This window comes from Choristoneura fumiferana, chromosome 5, assembly GCF_025370935.1.
Source record: "Choristoneura fumiferana chromosome 5, NRCan_CFum_1, whole genome shotgun sequence".
Classification (NCBI taxonomy): domain Eukaryota; kingdom Metazoa; phylum Arthropoda; class Insecta; order Lepidoptera; family Tortricidae; genus Choristoneura; species Choristoneura fumiferana.
Window position 1 is genome coordinate 12,840,652 of NC_133476.1, and position 23,069 is coordinate 12,863,720.

Below are 23,069 nucleotides of genomic sequence, written 5' to 3' on the forward strand. Positions count from 1 at the left end.
CGGGTGGACCGATTTGAATGCGGGTTTGTTTTCTAAACATGTTTTCTAACGATGGTTCTTACACATGTTTTACCAAAATCGGTTCAGCCGTTTTTGAGATATTGAACTTTGAAGTGACAAAGTCGGGGTTTTCCAACTTTTTGTTGGTTAGGTTATTTACGAGTTACTTCAAGTAACTTGGAGCCTCATTTCAACGCTTTAATTAATGAACAGTCAAAATTTCATCTTTCACACCGACCCAGCACATCAAAACAATAAATTTATTATAGATACCTATATGATTTATTTTTGTTGTTACTTGATTAGAATAAAAATTATTCAATAAATACTCCCTGCCCCGCGGAAATATTGTAATTATTGTATATGGCCCATCTCTAAATCTATTTCCCCATCGCTGTCATATCCCATTAATATTTTTATTTTTTTTATTTATACCTAAATGCGAAAGTTTGTAAGCCTTTGTTTGTTTTTACCTCATCACATCTATATACCGCTGAACCTACTTTGTTGCTGTGTCCATAGGTGGGCATCAGTGAAGCGACGGGGGCCCACCTGCTGACCGAAGTGCCGACGTGCGCCGGTGGCAGTTGGCGGCGCTCCACGCTGCGTCAGAGACCTTCGTTATCCCGACAGTTCTCATCGCCTCCACCGACCGTGCATCATCACAAGTAACTACTCATTACTAGTATAACTTTGAGACTGAAGTAGCATCACATCGGATGAGTAACCCCAAAGAGCAACAGCTTAGCTGAAGCTGTCATTTCGTTTTTTCAGCCTTCCATTGAGAGTTCTTTGACGAGAGAGATTTCTTTCTTTTCTTTCACCTTCTCCAACTTTTTTATATTTTTCACACCTCTCCTTCAGAAAAGTAACTTTTCCTCCCTGACGAGAGGGAGCAAAGTGCAAATTTTCTGTTCAAGGCTTTTCTAAGTGTTTTACTGTAAATGCCATTTTTTGAAGTTGATAATTGTAAAGCCAAGCCATTTTCTATGCTGGTTGTTCTTTAATAATATTTAGAACTTTTTTTTCAAGTTTCTTAATGCTCGGTGTGAAAAGTTGTATCTGCGACTCGGGAGCAAAATTATTTTCATCTTGGGCGTTAACATTACGCTCAGGATTCTACTTTAGAATCCCTCGCTACGCTCAGGATTCTATTATAGAATCCTTCGCTACATTCTGGATTCAATGTACGCCCTCGCCGTAAATACACCATTTTGCTCCCTTGTGACACAAATAACTATTGAGACCTTTTATTTTCTTTGGAGACGTTTTCTTTTCTTTCCTTTGTCTTCTCTCTTCTCATTTAATATCTCTTTATTCTTTTCCATCTTTTCTTACTTTTTCTCCTAAATATTTCTATTATCCTATTCTTACTTTTTTAACCTAGAAATATCATGACTAGATCGCTATTATTGGGCAGAAGGGTGCCCATAAGGCTCGCTGCGTTTCCTTGTTGTATGGAATGGCAATACAATACAATCCAACATGTTGTTTAATTTATAACGAGTTTTTATGAAGCTTCTTCTGCGATTATTTCCGCAGATGGCGTAGGGATGTACGCCGCGCGGTGAGTGCTGATGAATCTTGTGAGGGGCTGCGACGCGAGGCCAGTTTGCTGCGGCGACTACTCCGGAGGCCTCGGGCTCATCACACGCTTGGCAGGTGTGCATGCTCAACATTCAGTTGTGTTGCCTATATGTTACTGAAAAATCACTTTTAAGGCATCATTCATTCACTAACATTCTTCAACCAATTATTGAGTAGTGGTACGAGTACATATTGAGTAGACGTTTTCACAATTGCAGGTGGTAGGACCTTGTGCAAGGTCCGCCCGGACTGCTACCACCATCTTGCTCGCTAATCCTGCCGTGAAGCAGCAGTGCTTGCACTGTTGTGTTTCGGCGTGGAGAGTAAGACAGCCGGTGAAATTACTGGCACATGAGGAATCCCATCTTAGGCCTCTAGGTTGACAACGCTCTGCAATACCCCTGGTGTTGCAGATGTTTATGGGCGGTGGTGATCTCTTACCATCAGGAGACCCACTTGCTCGTTTACCATCCACTCGAATAAAAAAAATGAGGAGTTCAAATTAGAGAACACATGCGTTTACCAATGATGCACAAAGTGCACAAAGACTTTCGTTCTCTCGGGTGGGGGCCGAAAAATCGTAACAATGTAGTGATTATTGCAGAATGACTTTACCAATTTGTTGTAAAATTTTATAATTGTTTACAGATGGACACCTAAGACTCTTCGCCGATTGATAAGTTCTGATTCGGACACACCACACGAAGAAAATCAAGCAAATGGTTAGTGTCATAGTAACTCTTAGCGCCATCTAGTTGTGAATAGCGGAACATACACTTAGACCGCATGAATAGAACAACTACTTCTACAACTGTGTTATCCTTTTTCACTTCATTCGTCACCTGTTTGAAGAGAGATCTTTCTGTTGGTGGTTTACAAAATAAGGTGTGGATTCAACAACTCGCATAAGCTTTGATGACGTGCTTCTTCATTAACTCTGTGGATATTGTCGTTGATTGTACATAGAGTAACACTTTATTGTAACTTATAGTGTAATATATTATGTACAATTGTTTATTATCCCTAAAATAAATAAATAAAATAAAATAAAATCTACTAAGCGAAAACTAATGTTGGGATTGGGACTTTTCGTTATTTTTGTGTAATCAATTGTGGCGCTTTTGCGCTCACAATAGTTGTTTCATTTAAACAATGTGTATAATCTGTATAATGTATTAAATACCCGTACCTACATAATTTCTTAAGTAAGTGAATTCTAAAAGAGATACGAATAAATAAGTAAAAAGATAGGTAATCAATATTTTTTCTGTCATAAGCAGGAACCATGAATGACACAGCACTTGAAACATCATGCCTGTCGATCGGTTCCAACGGAGTTGACGTCACTGTATCAATTGCAGACAAAGCAACAAGTGACAAGGACGATACAGAACAAGAAAACGATTTTAGTGAGGTAATTACCAGTGCTTGGATTAAGTAAGACTATTTTGTGACACAATTTAAGCTTTGTTATTGCTTAGTTTGAGACTAGGTCAATTAGTAATTATCCCATGATATTTCTTTATTTATTATTTATTGACGAGATCGAAACGACACTGGCCATACCACCAGTATTTCACTGTTAGATTATTGTACCTATTAACACCGGATTAAAAAAAAACAAATACTTATACCAAATTTTAGTTCAGTCGGATACCAAAAAATGATCGAAATATTGTTTACAAATTTCCAGAACATACATTAGTCAACGGCCGCTATGAAGTCAATCTTGACTCATTGCAAAACTATGAAGTTTCTGAATATAAACAATATAATCAATCATAGACAAAAATGCAACGCTTACTTGTTGCGTGCAACAGAGTAGTAAGTAAGTAAGTACTTATAGCATTTTTTTTTCAAGGGCTGACATTAACAATAATCAGGAACGTCATAGTTGTGCAATGTGTCAGGTATGATTGACCACAGAGTACCTTTTTTGGATTGACTTCCTAGCGGCCGGGCACTATAAGTACCTGGGACCTATGGGAACCTAAGTAAAAGCTTGTAGTTAAGGTTTCAAAAGGGGTCACAATAATTTCACTGGTTTGATACTGAATCTATGACTAGACTTGGTAATAAAATAACAGTATTTTCTTTTCTATATTTTCAATTGACAGTGTTCGATCTGGTGGGCTTACGCGCGCGCGTGCGGTTGGTGGGGCGCTGCTTACTGGGCGGCCGCGGTGGCGGCGCAGGGCTTCGCACTCGCCGCCGACTGCTGGCTCGGCTATACCGCAGCACAGAACTCGCAGACACCGCTCACTGATCAGCAAGTATGATACGGTTGATGTCACGAATTATGGCGACTCTCTTTCAAAATAGAGTACTTAACGAAGTCCCTTAAATTAAACACTAGCTTGATAATACTATATAGGTAAATGAGCAATTATGCACAAGTAACATATGTGTTAAACGGACTAGCGTGAACATTCTATCACGGAAACCAACAAAAGAAAAATACAAAAAGATGTGGGTCTGAACGTGACAAATGCCTACGACAAAATACGGTACAATACAATAAAAATATTGTTTATTGCGTATCACAAAGCAGTAGGTACATTTTCAAAATTTTAAGCCCAGTAGTTCTAATTTCCAAATTTTAGCCTACATTATTTCTTAATTGACATTTAACCAATGGAAGTTGGTGTATTTCAGATGTGGCATTCAGTGCGCACGTATGCGTGGTGGTCGTTGGTGGGCGCGGCGGCGGCGGGCGCGGCGCAGGCGGCGTGCGCGTGCGCGGGCGCGGCGGCGCGGCGGACGCTGCACGAACGCATGCTGCACGCCGCGCTGCACGCGTCGCCCGCCGCCGCCGCCGGCGCGCCGCCCCCGCCCCCGCCCGGCACCGCGCTGCAGCGGTTCGGCGCTGACATCGCCGTTATTGATAAGGTAATAATAGTGATGCTATATCACACCATTACCAGTTGGGGATTGAAATTAATTTAGTGTTCAAAAATAACTTAATTTCACGTCGGACTCATCAGTCGAGTACAACATTATGTGTAAAATTCACACCGAATTCGTAGGAAATTAGGTGAAAAATAAACCTCCAAATTTTGAATTTGGACCTTTTCTAGCAGACTGTAATGGACTTTGGTATATTGTGATGGTATTGTGGAAATTTTTAAACATTTGTTTTTTTAAATGTATTTTTTTTATTGAATTAATTTACTATTCAAATCACAACAAACTGAAGATTAATGATATTTTTAAACTTTTTTTTTCATGTAATTTACTAGTTAAGTACCTTTAACGTGAAATTTCAAGACTACCTAGTACATTCTTAGCGAGTGCTCCCTAAGTTTGGTTTTTTACTTTTTATCTCAGATTTAGCAAGCAATGTGAATGAGTAAGAAAGAACAATAAACAGGTGTTTTTAAAAATGTTTGAACATTTCAAGGATTTTTTTATGGAACACAAAAAAGACATTTTTAGTAATTCCGAATGCCTCCATTTTGTTTTTGTGGCAAGAAAGACACTTAAAATTGTTTCCATTTGGTTCAATACACATTAAACTATCCGAAATAAAAAAAATTGCTTACAAATTAACGCTCATTGGGGCAATATTGACTCGTGACTATCAAATTCTGGGTATTTTCCTAAAATTTCTAAATTTTCAATTAAAAAAAAATATCAAATTTCGGCTAAGACATATGGCTAAAAATGTTCAAAAATACCTCGGCTATCACCCCCTTAAAGCTTTGCACGTAGCTACTTACCACCCTGTATATTTCGTTAATACTATACTTAATCTATTTTGTACAGAAACTGCCGATAGCAGTGAGCCGTTGGGTGCAGCTGGCACTGCTTTGCGGCGCGGCACTACTAGTGAATGCGGTCGCCGCGCCCTGGACGCTACTAGCGCTGCTACCAGCCTGCCTGTTCTATCTCGGACTGCAATCTGTCTATCTACACAATGCCAGGTAAACAACGGAAAACTAACTACATGAGTGTGAAAACAAAACAGGTGACGCCACTGTCTACTATCCGAATGTATTGTAGATTGTAGGACCTCAGCCTTAGAGCAACGCGGGCTTCCTACAAAAGGGAGTAGCCATTCGCCGCGTTCCCTTCTGTCAAAGTACATGCTCAACTGGGCATTATAAAACAAGGCGCGCTCGAATTTCAAACTAGACCGTATCGAGTCGCGCGAGTGAACGCTGCAGTGCTAAAAATGCCGAATTGTTCAGTTTTCTGTTGCAAAAAGAGATCAGGGACACATCAAGCTTGCAAAAAGATGGTGTTACATTTCACATGTAAGTAAGTAAATTGTTATCGTATTATTGCTATTTCATTACTAGAAACAACAAAGTCGTACATTTTATCACAATACTAGATGAAAACCCGGCTTCGCTCGGGTAAAATGTAGACTCATAATGATATTAGATTGTAAAAAAAATTGTTACTCTAAAGACTGTCGTATTTATCGAAAAATCTGACGTATATTCCCAGCCTTAATATTGCCACAAATACTTTCACAGCTAACCTATGTACCTATTGCACCATTAGATATTTTTCTTAAATCTTATTTAAACAAATAACTATGATTTTCTGTCTCATAATCAAAGAAATTAGACCTAAGAGGTCATAATGGAGAACAAAATACGAACCTGTGACACCGTGACGCGTGATGATTATTGTCGGATTCGTTTACCAACATCGAGTCCGCTCTCCCGTACAAATTTCGGATCGGTCAAGCGATAAATCCGACTTCTCGCCGATGAAAATCTTGTATTGACAATTGTGAGTTTTGAGTCATCTGTAAACAAATTATTAGTGTATTTGTTGGATTATTTATGTGTTTACATCGTCATCCCAGTCAGGTGGCAGTTTTGTTTTTGCATGTAAGTGTGCGGAACTGCACTTGGAACTCTAAACCTCAGCTGATATTGTAACGTACGTACATGTTATAGCGACTCTAGCGCCATCTAGTACCGAATAGATAAAATGCTACAGCAAAAGACATACGACTACAATGTCAAATCTTGTACAGTACGATTACTTGGAGTTAACACTTGACAGATGGGAGTGCCTTCAGTCAGTTTTCAACTTTGAGATCTTACAAATAAAATATTTTTTACATAATCTCTAAACGTGGGTAGCGGTATACTAAAAATGGCTTTATTTGTATGCCGTCAAAGTTGAAAATTGACTGAAGGCACGCCCAACTGTCAAGTGTTAACTCGAATTAATCAAACTGTAATCTTGCAACCGAATTTTAATGCACTTCCAATGGCCAGATTGACCTAAAAATTATCATACCTAAGTATTTATGTAAGTCCGGTAACAATATATTATACTGGTAGTGAAATTCTAGTAGTCCAGCGGGCGAGTGTATTGGGCACATTTGCACCAGGTATGACGCGGGGCGGTTTATTTGACTAATTATTATTGTATATTTGTTTTAATTTTAATATCTTGACATTGTTATTTCTTTGGTGGAATTAAATAAATTAATATTTAAAATTAAGAAAACTAAATATTTTGAATTATTTAGCAATGCATGAAAAATAAAAGGTACCTAGTAAGTGAACAATGTTAAAAAAGTAGGAGTCCAATAAGAATCGTTTCCGCAGGACAGAGCTCTTCAACGGTTAATGGCATTGACTTGAAATTTGGTACGCAAATGTAGGTAGATACTTTGGATGACATTGCAAGTATTGCAACTAAAGTCAACAAAAAGTACAGTCACCAAAAAAGTTTCTACTAAAAATGTTTTTTTTTAACAAAAACTTATTTCTTGTAAGTCTAACCCTGAAATTGACAAAAAATTTAAAAGTTCATGATTCAAACTTCGTCGTTACCTTGTAGTCCAAAAAATTATACATTAAAAAAATTACAAAAAGGTAGTCTTGAACCGTGTGCATTTTGGTGCACACTACAAAGGGTTTTGGACTTAATGCGTATGTGTGACCACTGACCACTGAGCAGGGAGCTGCAAGGCAGCGAGGCGCGCAGCGCGGCGGGCGTGGTGTCGCTGGCGGCGCAGGCGACGGCGGGCGGCGGCACGGTGCGCGCGGGCCGCCTGCAGCCGCGCATGCGCGCCGCCTTCCTCGCGCGCCTCGACGACAACCACAAGGCTCTGCTGCTGCTCAATGCTGCCAACCGCTGGCTGGGGCTGACGCTGGTAAGTTTTTTGGGTGACATCCTTTCCCGGCCCGGATAATACCGACATAGAAATACTATCCCAGTAAAAAAATACTAACAGAGTCGGTTTTTCCATGTCGGTATTATCCGGGCCGGGAAAGTGTCACCCATTTTTTTAGAAGAAGTTTTATGTCTTTACTTCATAAACACTTACCTAATTTATTCACTCGCTTCGAATTTTGAGTTGAGATTATTTATATAACAAAAAAAGAGCGTTGACAGGTAGCTCTAGTTAACAAAAGCAATTGAGTGGATATATAATGTAGAACCAAACTAATATAATGTAGAAACCACAGACCTGTATTTAAGTGGATGACACTATTCTACGCATGTCGCGTGTCATAAACATTATTATTTTGTCAAATTTGAGTTTGAGTACCTAAGTTCCCAAAGGGATGGACCGGATTTATTGCGACTTTTTTAAACCAATTTTCTACAAGTACGGCCCTGGAACCACCTCCGGCGAGTTGCGAGAAGAGACTATTTTTTTTATTTAGTATGGAAACGTAGACACACTGCGACAAAGGCAATACATTTTTCGTACTAAAGACACTCTTTTCGCTATTAACCGGTAGTGAGACTAGGTCTATCTACCTAATTAGGTACTATAACTAGCAATGAACATGTGTGCAGGATCTGGTGGGCGCCGCAAGCGTGTGCGTGTCGCTAGGCGTGTCAGTGTGCGGCGGCAGCACGGCGGCGGCGCTGGCGGGCACGTACGCGCTGCTGCTGCCGGCCTTCCTGGCGCACCTGGCCAAGTGCCGCGCAGACCTGGACCTGCAGCTGGCCGCCGTCGCCCGCGTGCGCGCGCACAGCGCCCTGCCGCAAGAAGACTATCGGGAGGACTGTAAGTGCAAGAACGCACTATGCGGTTTGCCGCAAGGTTAAGCTTGAAACGCACTTACAGCGGTGACGGAGCGGTACGGCGCGGTGGGGAGGCAGTACGTTTTTAACCCCCGACGCAAAAAGAGGGGTATTATAAGTTTGACAGCTATGCTGGACCTAAGTCCAAAGGAAGAGCGTCGGAAGTTGTATACTATATCGATGGCTTATGTAGGATTTGGAGTTTCTATATTTGCTCACTAGATGGCGCTAGGAGTCGCTACACATTCAGTGAATATATGACAACGAGCACTCATCAACAGACTTCTAGAAAAGGAAGAAGTTCTCAATTCGATTGTATATTTTTAACTTATCTTTATCTACTCAATGAAATGTGCAGTGTCACGTCGCACCTAGTCTCTCTGTGAATTAATCCTCAGCTAACGCAACTCATACTCATAGTCTGACAACCGGACGGACACTCATCGCAAAGTGCTGGAGATTTTAAAGAGTCGGTCATCACTGAAGATGCTGTCTTCGCGATCCTAATTCACCTGTCTTTAGGAGCTGCTTAGATTCAGTACCTACGACATAAAAGAGTAGGTACAAACTAGATAAAGGCGTTACTTTCTTCATAACTGTCACATATTTGGCATAAACTATTTGAACAACCTTTGAATAAACTACAGATACTACCATGGTCGCTTGTGGCTTACTTAGGTACCAAATAGAGCTGGAGCCACCGTATTAGTCTTCAGCCTAACCAGACAGCGATGACTAGTAATGCCGACACTAAGTCTCATCGATCTCACAATCCTGCCTTATAACTTTTTCGCTATACCAGTCTTAATAGAGGAAACATACAAAAACTTTTTTAAAGAGTAATATTACATTTCAGGTCCAATTCCTACGGGGTGGGAAAGAAATGGAAAGATAGAAATGGAAAATCTGGTCGTCCAGCAAGAACCGGGCGCGCTCCCAATATTGAACAACATCAACCTCGCCATTAATCCTGGTGAAAAGGTACGCTCATAAAAAATCTCGCTAAGAAAAACTTAAAACTATTTTATTTTTTCTGACACTGTCAACACAGTGTACTTAGGTAATCGAGTAAATAAATAAATCTAAATAGTCGTGATAAATCAATCACGGAATGCACGCGTGGAGGTAAGACTAATCGTATAACTCGTCTAACTAACACACAGACGACGCATAATCTAAACCACTGGAGGTAGAAACGTAGGTACCAATTCCTTGAGGAACATAGACGCACTAAGGGGTTTTTCGAAACTCCCACGGGATAGAGAGCTACCCAATTATGTTTCTTCCACTGGAGCGATGTCACGGTAATATAAGTACTAAAGCTACTTACTTACTTTCCGGACGCAGTGACCCGAAGTGGGTTTTGCCCTCCATCACTAGACTACGCCATGCTTTACGGTCTTGGGCCGGCTCTTGTCAGCTATGACTCCTCCAAAAGTTCTATCTGCGATATAAAGCTAGTATATCTATATTACAGGTTGCAATATGCGGCCGCAGCGGCAGCGGCAAGTCCACCCTCCTGCTGTCATGTGTCGGCGGTACGACCATCACCAACGGCCGTATCCTGGTGGACGGCGTGGACGCGCGCCGCGTGCCGCTCCGCGCGTTACGTCACCGCATCGTGGTGTTACCACAAGAGGCTACCATGTTCTCCGGGACGCTAAGGGAGAACCTCGACCCGCTCGCCGTGCATACTGACGAGGAAATCTGGCACAGCATCAGGGCTGTGGGATTGTACGACTTTGTTACGTCCCAGCCGGCTGGTTTAGGTAAGAGGGGAGTGTTCTTAAGCCTTAAATAAAGTTGATATTATTTATAGCCACCACATGTGGCAACTCTACCTTTCCAGATCCAGATCAGCTTTGCCTAGATCTGCCTCGAGTCACAATAGGTATATTTCACTATACTGTGTCTACTAAGATATTTATCATGACAGTTACCATTCGGTAGAATATCTGCATGCGCAAACAGGTTAGATCACAGACCTTTAAAAAAGTGGATATAGCCTATCTATTTCGAGTGTGTGCTTCTCAACTTGGATTATTATGGCAAAATTTAATTACCGATATACCTGCTCAAATCCATGGGTTAATCACATACGTAACCATTAACAGGTTATTGTGTTATAAGACAAATTGATGTATTTTCAACAAAATCTTTGATGAAAACTGGAAAGCTGTACAGTCACCAGCACCAATATCTGACACAACAAAGCATGCATAAATATCTGATAAGACTCTTTTTCTAGGGCCGGTACTTGTCAGATATTTTTGCACGCTTCGCTGTGGCAGATATTAATGCAGAACTGTATGTATGGAAGAAGCAACAAGATGGATATTTCAGAGTGTTCGGTGGGCAAGGCGCGTTGCGGGTGGAGCGGAGGGCGAGCGGCGCGAGCGAGCGCGGCGCGAGCGTTGCTGCACGCGCGGCTGGCCAGCGCGCTGCTGCTGGACGAGCCGGGCGCCGCGCTGGACGCGCCCGGCGAGCGCGCGCTGCTGGCCGGCATGGCCGCCGCCGCGCCCGACACCACCATCATCACCGTCGCGGTAACTGCCTCTATACTGTAGCTGCGGCACCGCGGCTGGCCAGCGCGCTGCTGCTGGACGAGCCGGGTGCCGCGCTCTGAACGCGCCCGGCGAGCGCGCGCATTAAATTTATATTGTAATCTTATATTAAATTATATATAGCCTCTATTCATAACTTCTTAACCTTCTCCAGCACCGGGTGTCTTCTGTGCGCGGCTACGACCGCGGCGTGGTGTTGGAAGCGGGACGCGCCGTCGAACAAGGCCCGGTGCCCGCGCTGCTGGGGACTCCTGGCTCCCGCCTCGCGGCCATGCTCGCCACCCCACACGATACGTAGAGATTCCAAACCAAAAATCTCTACAGCAGTCTTAGAATTAACACTGCATTTTTAACTCGCGCATCCTTAACACGCAATAAGTGATGCCCTTTTTTCCTCTGGCACCGGTGGTATCTTCTTCTTACAGTTAGAGAAAGAGGCTTTTAACTAGTGTGACAAGCCCAAAAGGAAACCCCATTGTATTGCTTGGAGGGTGAAGGAGCGCTAAAAGCTCAAAACATTCAGACCAGAAGTTGGAGCACTGCACCGAACCATTGACGCGTAACGTTGATTGCCTTTTTTTTAGAACAAAACCCAATGTTCTACAACATGTACATTTGTGAACACTCGAAAGAGTAGGTCGAAATGCCTTAAATTATGTCCATAGTTTAGCTAGGTAGGTAGCCACAGTTAAGAACCCCTAGGTGCTCAAGAAGGGTCCCTTCTTGATAAGACGTCACAGAAGAAAGTATTTTTACCGCTTCTACTCTATTTTTTCCTACTGAAAAGGACGAAAGCCGCATTGGCATGAATAAACAATGGACTGATCCAGTTATATCTGATAGTTCTAATAATGGTGACGAAAGTATCATTATAATCAGGTGTCACATTAAACTTTATATAAAACATTGTTAATTATGTAATCAGATCATAATGCATTTTACCTATATTTATACTTTATCAAGTATAAATGTTTAATCGGGAATATTGGCGGTTGCTATTGTTCACAATGATAATACATTTATTATTTAAATGTAATTTTAATACTGAAATGTAATATTTCAAATATTTGTACCAAATAGTATTGAATTTTTGTAAATAATGGTGAATGATATGAATAAGTGAAATGATATTGGTTATGTGAGGCAATAAATGATTGAAACACCGTGTGCTTTTGTTTCCAAACTGTATTCCAATAGAACAACAATTGCACATTCCTCATTAAAGCTCGTGCGCGCACGCAGTCTGCGTGCTCCAGAGTAACGTTACATCATAAAATTATCACTACATAACAAATTACAACAATATTTACGTTGGCACCGATTTATATAGTCATATAAAACATTTGCGTCACCACACAATCCATATAAAAATATTGACTTAAAGTACTTACGTAAATATACTTACAATTTACTCTAAATAAATCTCGACATCATCAATAAATTCATTTCCACTTATTGGGCTATAAGTATTGGTATTCACGTCTCGCCGGACAGGACGGTCGCAGGTGAAGCAAGTCGGATCTAGGTCGTTGCGTGTTTGAAACGTTAGTAAATATTATATTACAAATACATTTTACTGAAAACTACTATATCTTTGGTAAAGAAACTTCAAATCAACTTGCTGCGTTGCTGCGAGATGACGAAATATCAGATAAAGGCACTAGATTAGGCGCAATGATCAAATATATACATATATTTACACTCCAATTTTAGTTATATTCGAGCGTAATTAAAATTTATTCCGAGATTAGATGTCCTTGATTTGTTAACGTGAAGTTAAGGTATTGAGCTGCCAGAATAAAGATGGGTTTAACTGTAAACTAATTTCATTAATTATAATTTATTTCATTTGTTTTCAAAAATATTTCAACCCTTGAAATATAAGTAATAGTGCTGTGGGGTTTTTTCTTCTTTCTAGATCGCCTATCACCATCTCTGTGTTTTAAAAGTTTAAGTACCTTTATGATAGGCTTTACACAAACCCCAGATTATGGGCTTAGTGAAAGCATACATTAATTTTGTGCATTGTACACTTCCTAAATCTATTGAAAGTGAACACCAACTCATTGCATCTTTTTTGCACTGCCGCCAGTCACCAATAACAATTTTGTGTGCAAATACCTCGCTTATGAAACTTTATAGTTATTATACATCTCAGAAATATTATACAATAAAAGACACTTGGTTCTAACATTATCACAATAAGAATTTCAAGAAACTGTATTCAAGTTTCGAGCCCTTTACATTGATTTAAATATATATAAAATTTATTGACAATAATTTATCAAAAATCTATTCGTTTTAGAATTCATTGTATTATAGAGCCATACGGCGCTTCTATAGTTTTCATTAATAATCGTTAATTCTTGACTTGAGGTATTTGTACAATTTTATGCCTAAAACAACACCATACAACATGAAAATAAAGTGATTCTTCGCCGGCTTAAGTACAGTAAGCTTTCGTACGTCTAAGTATAAATTTGGTACATTGAAAAAGTCTATTATTCTGATGAATTCAAATTAAATAAACTATTCAGAACACTACCCTATGTAACATGTGAATACAACTATTGAAAGGAGTGAGGTCAAGAAGTTGCATAACACAGTATTTTAGTTTAGTTTCTAGTTTTTTTTTGTGCCAGAAATGGAAAAATGGATTATAAGTACATGCTTAAATGCTGATCTGAGTAAAACAAATAATATTAGCGAAACTAAAAGCTGCTTTCGCCTAAGGCTGACATTACGGTAGCAGTTGGAAGTAATCCTTAAGTCGTTCAGTTTACTGTGAAACATTTACACAATTACACTTAATAATAAAAACGCAATTTTTCAGTGTAATTGACACAAATGGAAAAGCAATTTTGTACTTAGACTGTGCACGATAAAATCCGGGCATGCCTGATCTGGTGTAATGAATGCTAATTTTTCAAGCAGCACTTTTTTGTAATAGTCAGTGGTTATGAAACTACATAATAAAAATACAATCACAATGAAATGTTAGAGCGTCTGTGAGTTTTAGCTTAATGTATTTCACTGTGCCTTAATTACTTTGTACAGCGTTTTTTGATAATCTTCACTCGTTTTCAACTTCAATGCCACAATTGTATTTATATTTTCACAAGCTGTTTTACGCTCATTAGGATATTATCTTTCCAATAAAAATCACGATGTAACTGTTTTCTACTTGGGGGAGTCGGGAAAACTTTCTAATCCACCAAAAGTAGTTTTTATATGGGAGGCATTTTTGTGTCAAAAAGGTAAATTCACCAAAGTTAAAACACTTCCAAACTACCTCAATCGAAACTTTACATAAAACCTAGAAAAGACCGTCAGTACAAAATAATTTAGGCACAGTCTAATATATAAAGCTAAAACTCGCAGGCGCCCTAACTAATTACTTAAAAATAATTGCTGCTTGAATATTAGCATTCATTACAAAGATACACCAGATCAGGCATGCCCGGATTTTATCGTGGACAGTCTTTAAATATATGGATATAAACTGTAATGATACGTAGCAATAAGAATACTGATACAGTCGGCGAAGAGACACATGTCACGAGTTCTTTGCAAAAGTGAGCACACAATCACTTGCTAATTAGTCTCCTCAACACATGAGACTAGTTACACACTTGAAGTTTTTGATTGGCAAATAAACATGTGCACAGTGCACTTCTATCTTTAAAAGATAACAGGAAAAATATGAAAGAGGAATACAGTTAAAGAAAATTCAGAAAAACAGAAAATAAATGCCACAATGCAATGCAATGCAAATATCGTAGATCCCACGCCAAACATCTATCTATTCTAATAGCTTTAAACGAGTAATTCTTTTGCATATATTTCGGGGATTCCCTAACCGGCTCTAACGATCTCGTTAAAACTTGCTATGCGAGGGTTTTCAGGGGCGAACATCGATCGAGCTTGGTCTAATCAATGGGAAAGCATATTTTCGAGTTTTAGCCCGAATCTCTCGGTCTCTGTTACTTTGTTTAAAATTGGAATAACCGGCAAATAATAAATGTATGTCCGATTGCTGTCTGGAAGAGATCGCTTTTAAGCGATAAGGCCATCTATTGTCTACCCTGCATTTTGTCTCTGTATAAAATTATTACACTGATTTGTGTTGTGCCATAAAGAATATTTGTATTGTATTTAGACCCGGACTTCTGTCGCAATGACGTCACAATAGGGTAGTTTGGGGAGTAAATGGAACGGTGTTAATTAATACGGCTGTGTAAATGATGAGGATGATGATGATGCGCGTGAAGATGGTCACAAGGAAAGACCGGCAGATTGTTGATTTGGGACCATGTGATGTTTATTGTATTTTGTTTTTATTTTTATTTTTACCCATCTTCCCATGTCACGAATGATTTTCTTTCTTTCTTTCTTTAAATTAAAATTTAATGCCTATTTAAAAAATATTACAAGTAATTACAATAAATCAAAAATTTCATTAGGTTTAAGTTAAACCCGTTTTGGTTTTTGTGTCCACTCGCTTGTTGTTGGTGTATTTTTGAACATAGATGTTTTTGGACGGTAAGATGGTTTTTGGCCTGTCCTCACCCACACATCATAATCATCATCATCATCATCATTTACACAGCTGTATTAATTAAAAAAAATAACCGTTCCATTTACTCTCCAAACTACCCTATTGTGACGTCAATACGACAAAAATCCGGGGTCTAATTGTGTTGTATTTTCCAACCGTCAAAAAGTGTCAGTTTTAACAAGTGGCAGTACAATCGAGTTCTTAAATATGTGAACACGACTCTATTGTTAACGACGTAGAAGCGTGTTCAGATATTTTTGATCAAATTTTTGCTCATAAGTTTACGAACTCGACTGTACCATAAAATAATTAACTGCGACAGTCGAAAAACACAATGGAAACTATTTAGCAAACAAGACATGATCGAATCGGATCACAAGAGCAAAGAACTCGTAAACCATTTTAAAGGTAATTTTACAAATCCTTGTGTAAACAATAATGTTGGCAACGTCAAACCTCCGTGCGGCGGCAGCGGGCGGGCTACGTGGGCTCGGTCTTGACGCCGGCGCTGGCCGCCGCGGCCGCGCGCGCTTCCTCCGCCAGCCGCTCCGGCGTTGCCAAGATGTCTGTGGTCGTGCATAGTACCCGGAGGGAACTTAGCACCGCTGTAACAACATCGCTTTATCAATACAAAAAAACTTCGGCTATGCTGCATTTTGTTCGATACTGGTATTTAAAGTTTTTGCCACGTATTGGCCCGCGTTCACAAATATCTGTGGACTTGGAAAGGCTGTCACCGATTTTTTACCGGCTCCTGGGTTAATGCGGTAAAGTAAAGGTTTGCAACGCATTTACAAAAGCTTCAGAATCCCTTTTAGAACTGGGCGTTCGTGTGAAAAAGGGTTTTGACAGACGGACAACAAAGTAACTGCAGGGCTACTACGAAACTCGAAACTCGAAGTTCGTATCGTACCGTCCCTCTCGCTCTTGTATTAAATAGTTTAAGTGTCAGAGGGACCGCACGACACGAACTTCGAGTTTCGACTTTCGTAGTAGCTCGGCTGTTTTTACTGACTGAAAAACGGAACCTTAAAAATGGCTAAAAAAATTGCTGAAAGGCCCAAAAAAGGGTCAAAAGGTGAAGGGTAAAGGCTAAAATGCTCGAGTCTTTTGGAACACCAGTGGTGGGTCACGGGGCACAGTTGGTATCCGTTCATTTCGCAACTAACGTTTGGCGACCTGTTATTTCGCAACTTTTCATTTCGCAAACTCTAAAACAGTAAATATTTCAGGATATATTTCAGGATTTATTTCAGGACCATCGTGTAGAACCCTTTAGGTTAGGTTAGGTTAGTTTTATAAAATTCCTGAAATACTTACAGTTTCAGAAATATTAAAAAGTTGGGAAATTAAAATTTGCTAAATGAATCAGGTTGCTAAAAGTTTTTCGACGAGACATTAGTAAACCGTCACAATTACCTGGACGCATCTCCACGAGCGAGCAGTGCTGCTCCGCCCACAGCAGCGTGGTCCGCACGAGGTCGGCGCTGCTGCCGCTCGACACGCATGCGCTGAACGAGTCCACTAGCGCCGCGCACACCACGCTAAACTGAACACCGCTAAGGACACTATTCAAAGACCATACCTAGAGGCGGCCACATACACTCAGTATTCCGTTTCGGAATTTCGATTCGAAATCCTTACAAATCTATGGACCGTCCACATACAAACAGTAGTTTTCCGTCAGAAGTTTTCTCCGATTCGGAATTCCGTATGGTGGCCTGTGCGTTCGGAATTATTCCGAATTGAAATAAACGTACGTGTGTGTGATGTATTTACGAAATTCCGAATCGAATTTCCTAGTGTATGTGGCCGCCCTGAATATTACATTCCGACGTCGGCGACCAAGACTATCAGGAGCACGACCAGGGCCAGGTTTAGCGGGGCGGGGGGCCGCTCGGGCGAGTCATGCTTTATAAGCGCTCTTATAGATACGACAAGCGGCAAAATGACAGGTCATTTATGTTAGACATAGAATACTTACTCATACTCAATCCTTTAGATCGATAAAAATTGATATTCAAATTAAGTGGTTAAGTTGAGCTGACCGCGACCGAACACCGGTTCCCGAATGTTTTATTGGTGATGGTTGTGTTCTATTGCTTAGTACCAAGTGTCAGACAGTTATCCGTAACTTTGGATAAAGTTATGTTTCATTTCTCAATTTAACACGAAATTTTTGTCGATAAATGTTGTGAGTTTGAGTTTGAAATCATTTATAATTTACAAATCTTATTATCAGCCGTCATTCGGGCAGCGCAGCAATGCTCTATTAGATGACCTGAATCAAGCACGCCGCGCCATGCCAAGCCGTGCACTCACGCGAAATAGCGGAGGCCCTAGTGATTGTGACTTCTAGTGCGTCAAACGATATGCCTTCAGACACTGTTTGTCGTATGTGGTGGTAAAGGATACGAGCCAATACTTCCAGGTGTGCATGGTCCGGTTGGCGACGTGTCGCGCGAACATCTCGCGCAGGCGGCCGGCGCGCGCGCGCGACACCGGCGCGCCCGTCGCCGGAAGCAGCGAGTGGCAGTTGCTGCAACAACAATCATAATTTTAAGGTTGTTTAGCGATTTGATAAAATCCCTGTTACGCGTCAGTGAGTTGACGAACCGAGCTCGCAAAGTAGACTCTGTCGGGATAGGTTGAAATGGGAGTTGAGATGCTCGCCCTTCGTTAAGTTTTTTTTTATTGACATTTTTATCATATCACTAAACGTGCCTAGTGAAATGAAAAAAAAAATGCCTTTTTTATCTGATTTTGTCATTTCACTAAACAGGTTTAGGTTTTTGATAAAATTACTGATTTTTTTCTAGGTAAATGATAAAATGAATTCCCTATTTTAACATCCAGCGTGATTTGATCATGTCCCTTAGAGATTTGTTAAAATTTCCGATTTGGCCATTTCCCTGCAACATATATACATGCTTGACAGTTTTATGTAAGCGAGCTTGAGTCTAAGATTACGCAAGCCTACTGTGGCGTCGTAAACTAACAGTATCACCAAATTATGCTATAAATAATTGTATTTACACTGTGTTATGTTTGCATAAGTAAGTATCTATTAATTATCTTCTTAGATTTGCAAATTGTTTACATTATACCATTCTGTTATTGTAGCACTTAATAAAAACAAATATCCTAAACCTAAATCAACAAAACTTCTTTCTTCTGTTTATCGAAAAGTTAAGTTCAAATTATAAGAGTTTCTAAGTTTGTTTATCTTTGGCAATACCGCAAGATGCTCAATGTTATCTTTCATAGCCGATAGCCAAATATTCCAGCGTCTGCTTGTACGACGTAGCACACCTACCTGTGTAAAACACGTCAATCTCGATTCAATCACCATTCAACATTTCGTGAACTAATAGTAAAAAAGTTCTAACGACGTTGAAAATCTACAAAGAATATCAGTTCTATGCACATTGGCTTAACATTCAAATTACAACTACTTGAAAATGCTAAATGGAACCTTATCACTTTTAGGGCATACATTTTCGGCAAACACACCCACTGAAATGATCACAGTCTAGGTAATTATCTTTATTTGGTGAGCATCAATATTTTCATTACTCACGCTATTGAATTGTTCAAACATTCGATTTGTTGCCTCAAACTTTCCATCTCCTCTTTTATTTGATTCCGTTCGGCCTTCAGTTGCTTTATGTACTCAGCGCCTTTTTGCAACATTGCGGCTTTGCTTATCTGAAAATAATACAAAATTAAGCCATTAATTGCCGATATCGTGCACTATGACGATTAGACCGTTGTTTATGCGCTCACATCGGACTCGGCAAAGCCTATCGGAATTAAAAAACCCATGTTTGTCTTGAGTGATGCGCTGACTCAACCAATGACGTAAACTAATTAATTTTAATCGGACCATCGGTTTTTCATTTCTAAAGATATGAATATAATTTTACTTGTCAGATTAGTGAGTGACAAAATGTGTTACAGGGGATAATATTTATTGCATAATCTTTATATACCTAATATTTATGATTTTGCTTTGTTTGTTTCAGCATACCGTAGGGCGGTAGACATGACTAGTATGAATTAGACTAAACGAGTGTATATTTTTCTTTTCGGCGGGAATAGGAACTACAGTGCTTTCATTCTAGCACGGTGCGGGTGACACTTGATGCACCGTTTCGTTTTACTCAAAAAAAGTTGCTGCTGTCTAAATATATGGAAGTATATTTCAGTTGCAGCCTGAATATGACTGGCGTAAAATATTTTAACATAAAGAACTATGTTATACGAAATAAATTTAACCTATTAGATTTTTATAACCAATTAATAAAATTCAAAGTTCAATTAATAAGTGAAGAAACGTAATATGCATGTAACGTAACACCAGAGACTCCGTTTAGTGATGGACCTAAATGGAACTTGAGTTATATCGGTACTTATTAATTGGTAAGTAACGAACATTCTTGTAAACTCCGTTTAACCTTACTTAAGTGGCAAATAATATTCCAACCTAGAATTTCACTAATATTCTCATCAAAATTAGCGTAATAATCGGATTAATGATGACATTAATTATGATTAAGATTTCAATTTATTCGTTTTATCGACTCAAGTTTCGACACTCATTCTATAATGAAAGCAATGTAGCCTGATGATTATGTTAGCAAGCGGTGAGGTGAGGACAATACGAGGTACAAGGCGTCATAATAAGCCATCTAGTGGTCTCAGTTCGTCGATGAAATAAGTTTAACTCAACAGTGCGTAACTGACTGCTGACTGCCTTACGATGGACATAAATAAAGTGCACCACCCCACCCCGTCACCGGTCGGAATGAACATAGAGCGACAGTGCAAATATCACCCTTTCTGATTGGCTTCGATATATAAGGCCTTCAAGAAAAGTGCCTAGCTCTATGTAGAAAGTCTCTTACGCAGTCACGAGCTTCTATGGGCACATTTTGCTGACCAAAAGGCGACTCGCATGCTCCGTTATCTAGCTAGAAAAATCACCTGCCACATTTCGCAATTATTCCTTTGACGCGTGCCGAAAAGATCTCCATTGCCCCCTATGAATGGTCCATTACCAATACACAATTCGAGAAGTGGCCCCGGCCAGCTTCAGCCATTGTATACTAGGGACTTAAACAGGGAGAAGAGCGAGGTGGCCCACTCATTGCCACGTCAACTTGCATATTCTTCCTGCTATGTCGGTGACATTAGTTCTTCGGCGAATTTCCGATTCCGGCTTTTAGTGCGCAAAGAAACTCCCAGCATAGCTCTTTCCATACTTCGTTGCGTGACTCTTGAGCCTCACCACGAGACTAGCAGTCAAGAACCACGAACATAAAGGCTTACATTAGGTGGACAGACGACAATAGCAAGCAACCAGAGGAGGAGGAAGTAAAATGAAGAGTTGTCGTTCGTTGTGGCCTTTGTTCAACAGTGGATATATTCCGGCTGATGATGATGATGATGACGAGCGTACCTTAGCGGCGGGGTTGGCGTTTAGGTGCGGGATGAGCGCCTGGAGCGTGTCGAAGCCGTTCTTGATGTTGTAGCGGCGCTTCTGCTCGGCGTGCATGTGCGTGCGGCGCGGCTCGCGCGGGGACCCGGCGCGCTCCGACCCCGGGGACGCCGGCGGGGACAGGCTCTGACATACAATATTACATTATTAACTTGATGCTCAAAGTGTTTTAGGTTTTTCCTCAAAAATATCCGTAAAAGTTGACATTATTCTATACAAGACAAACTAAAAAGTCAGACATTGCAGGATCGATAAACTCGACAACAATGTCGCATGCAAATTCCATTATTGTCAAGTATCAAACTTTTTAAAACCGCCATGGTAAAAAGTTCGCACAAGTCATATACAATACAGCCAATCAAATGGCAGGTATCAGTTATTTTGTTGGAACCCCGAACTTCTATTATTATTGTGTCTGAAACAGCTTGTAGTGTTTTGAAAAAAGCGGGAAATCAATCATTTTATTGGAATAAAATTAAATGTCATAATATATTTGAGTTGAGAAAAAGGTTCCTTCACCCATTTTTGAGAAAAGCTTTATATTAGTCTCGGCTGGAATAGCTATTCCTGGCTTCGTATTAATAAAACAGGCTCGCAAGCTCGTCCATTTAATACTCATACTCAGCCAGCAATTGCCCACATCCATGCCACGACAATAATCTAAGTACTATTATTTCGCTTTTCACAAGTACATAAATATAAATATTATTATCACGGGACAATTCACACCAATTGACCTAATCCCAAAGTAAGCTTAGCAAAGCTTGTGTTATGGGTATTAAGCAACGGATACACACACGGATACATTAATATGTATTACACACCCAACACCTGTGTATTATACACCCAAAACCCGAGAACAAACATTCGTATTTTTCATACAAATACCTGCCCCGACGCGGGACTCGAACCCGTTACCTCAAGCTTCGTAGTCAGGTTCTATCCTGATGGCTATCTGGTCGTCGATATGTATGTAACTATTGCATTTTATTTATTTACTAGCCCGTTGCCCCCGACTCCGTCCGCGTACAATTCGTTTATCGCTATTCCGCAATAACTATGCAATTTTTCGGCTAAAAAATTATCCTCTTAGATGTACTTCCCCGGGACTCAAACTATCTGTATACTAAATTTCATCTAAACACACAAACGGACTTACAAACTTTCACATTAATAATATTAGTGGGGAGTAGGATTAGCTTGATGCTAAAAGTGTATTGTGTTTTTATTTCGCTTTTTACAAATTTAAGGAACTTGCATTTTATTTATTTTGAACCGACTTCAAAAAATGAGGTTATCAATTCGGTTGTATTTTTTTTTTTAGTTTTTAATTAATCTTGCAAGTCTGTTATTATTCACTTACAGTGATCGGATAGAATTGAAGTTTGGAGCCTCTATAATAATAATAATAAATCCATTTATTTCCGGCCATTTGGATTGACTAATGACTAATGATCGATGTATAAAAAATTATGATAATAATATAATTTCATTCCAAATTCAAAATCACTTCTTGGGTAATAATAAACATTAATTTGGTACTTATATTATAACTTTAAAATGCATATTTTCATATAACATATTTCGAAAAATTATCAAATAATATATTTCGATATTTTAAATTATGTGTAACGTTTGCATTTTGCGTTTGATTTACTCTACTCTACACCAATTAACTGACACTTATATCCGATGTGAGAGGGTCGAGGAGCTCCTGTTTCTGGGAAGTTTGTCTTCGGCCCTGACGCAATATAACCTAACTTTACCTAGATTTACCCATTGTAGCTTTATGTTTTAGCGGGGAGCTACGCCCCCCATGCCCCCTCTGTTGTATCTGCCTTTTTAACTA

At 39.8% G+C, this 23,069-nt stretch overlaps 2 protein-coding genes across 6 annotated transcripts in view; one reads left to right on the top strand and one right to left on the bottom strand.

Annotated features, from left to right (window-relative positions):
* The window catches only part of Sur (Sulfonylurea receptor), a 30,199-nt gene extending 17,874 nt beyond the window's left edge, over nucleotides 1-12,325 (top strand). For 2 of the 3 annotated variants that reach the window (XM_074087985.1, XM_074087987.1), the window contains exons 14-26: nucleotides 523-668; nucleotides 1,543-1,662; nucleotides 2,236-2,309; nucleotides 2,865-3,001; nucleotides 3,705-3,860; nucleotides 4,243-4,476; nucleotides 5,353-5,510; nucleotides 7,519-7,714; nucleotides 8,368-8,581; nucleotides 9,455-9,579; nucleotides 10,076-10,367; nucleotides 10,942-11,144; nucleotides 11,317-12,325. In XM_074087985.1, coding sequence (XP_073944086.1) covers nucleotides 523-668; nucleotides 1,543-1,662; nucleotides 2,236-2,309; nucleotides 2,865-3,001; nucleotides 3,705-3,860; nucleotides 4,243-4,476; nucleotides 5,353-5,510; nucleotides 7,519-7,714; nucleotides 8,368-8,581; nucleotides 9,455-9,579; nucleotides 10,076-10,367; nucleotides 10,942-11,144; nucleotides 11,317-11,460 — 2,199 coding nt within the window. In that variant the 3' untranslated portion in view covers nucleotides 11,461-12,325. The remainder of the gene's footprint in view (nucleotides 1-522; nucleotides 669-1,542; nucleotides 1,663-2,235; nucleotides 2,310-2,864; nucleotides 3,002-3,704; nucleotides 3,861-4,242; nucleotides 4,477-5,352; nucleotides 5,511-7,518; nucleotides 7,715-8,367; nucleotides 8,582-9,454; nucleotides 9,580-10,075; nucleotides 10,368-10,941; nucleotides 11,145-11,316) is intronic. The other variant, XM_074087986.1, reaches the window with a different exon arrangement.
* Nucleotides 12,326-12,329: 4 nt separating this feature from the next.
* Mondo (MLX interacting protein mondo) overlaps nucleotides 12,330-23,069 on the bottom strand; it is a 31,182-nt gene continuing 20,442 nt past the window's right edge. For all 3 annotated transcript variants that reach the window (XM_074087989.1, XM_074087988.1, XM_074087990.1), the window contains exons 13-17: nucleotides 21,182-21,346; nucleotides 19,301-19,428; nucleotides 18,136-18,259; nucleotides 17,140-17,269; nucleotides 12,330-16,325 (exon numbers count right to left, since the gene is read on the bottom strand). In XM_074087989.1, the coding sequence (XP_073944090.1) occupies nucleotides 16,201-16,325; nucleotides 17,140-17,269; nucleotides 18,136-18,259; nucleotides 19,301-19,428; nucleotides 21,182-21,346 (672 nt within the window). In that variant the 3' untranslated portion in view covers nucleotides 12,330-16,200. The remainder of the gene's footprint in view (nucleotides 16,326-17,139; nucleotides 17,270-18,135; nucleotides 18,260-19,300; nucleotides 19,429-21,181; nucleotides 21,347-23,069) is intronic.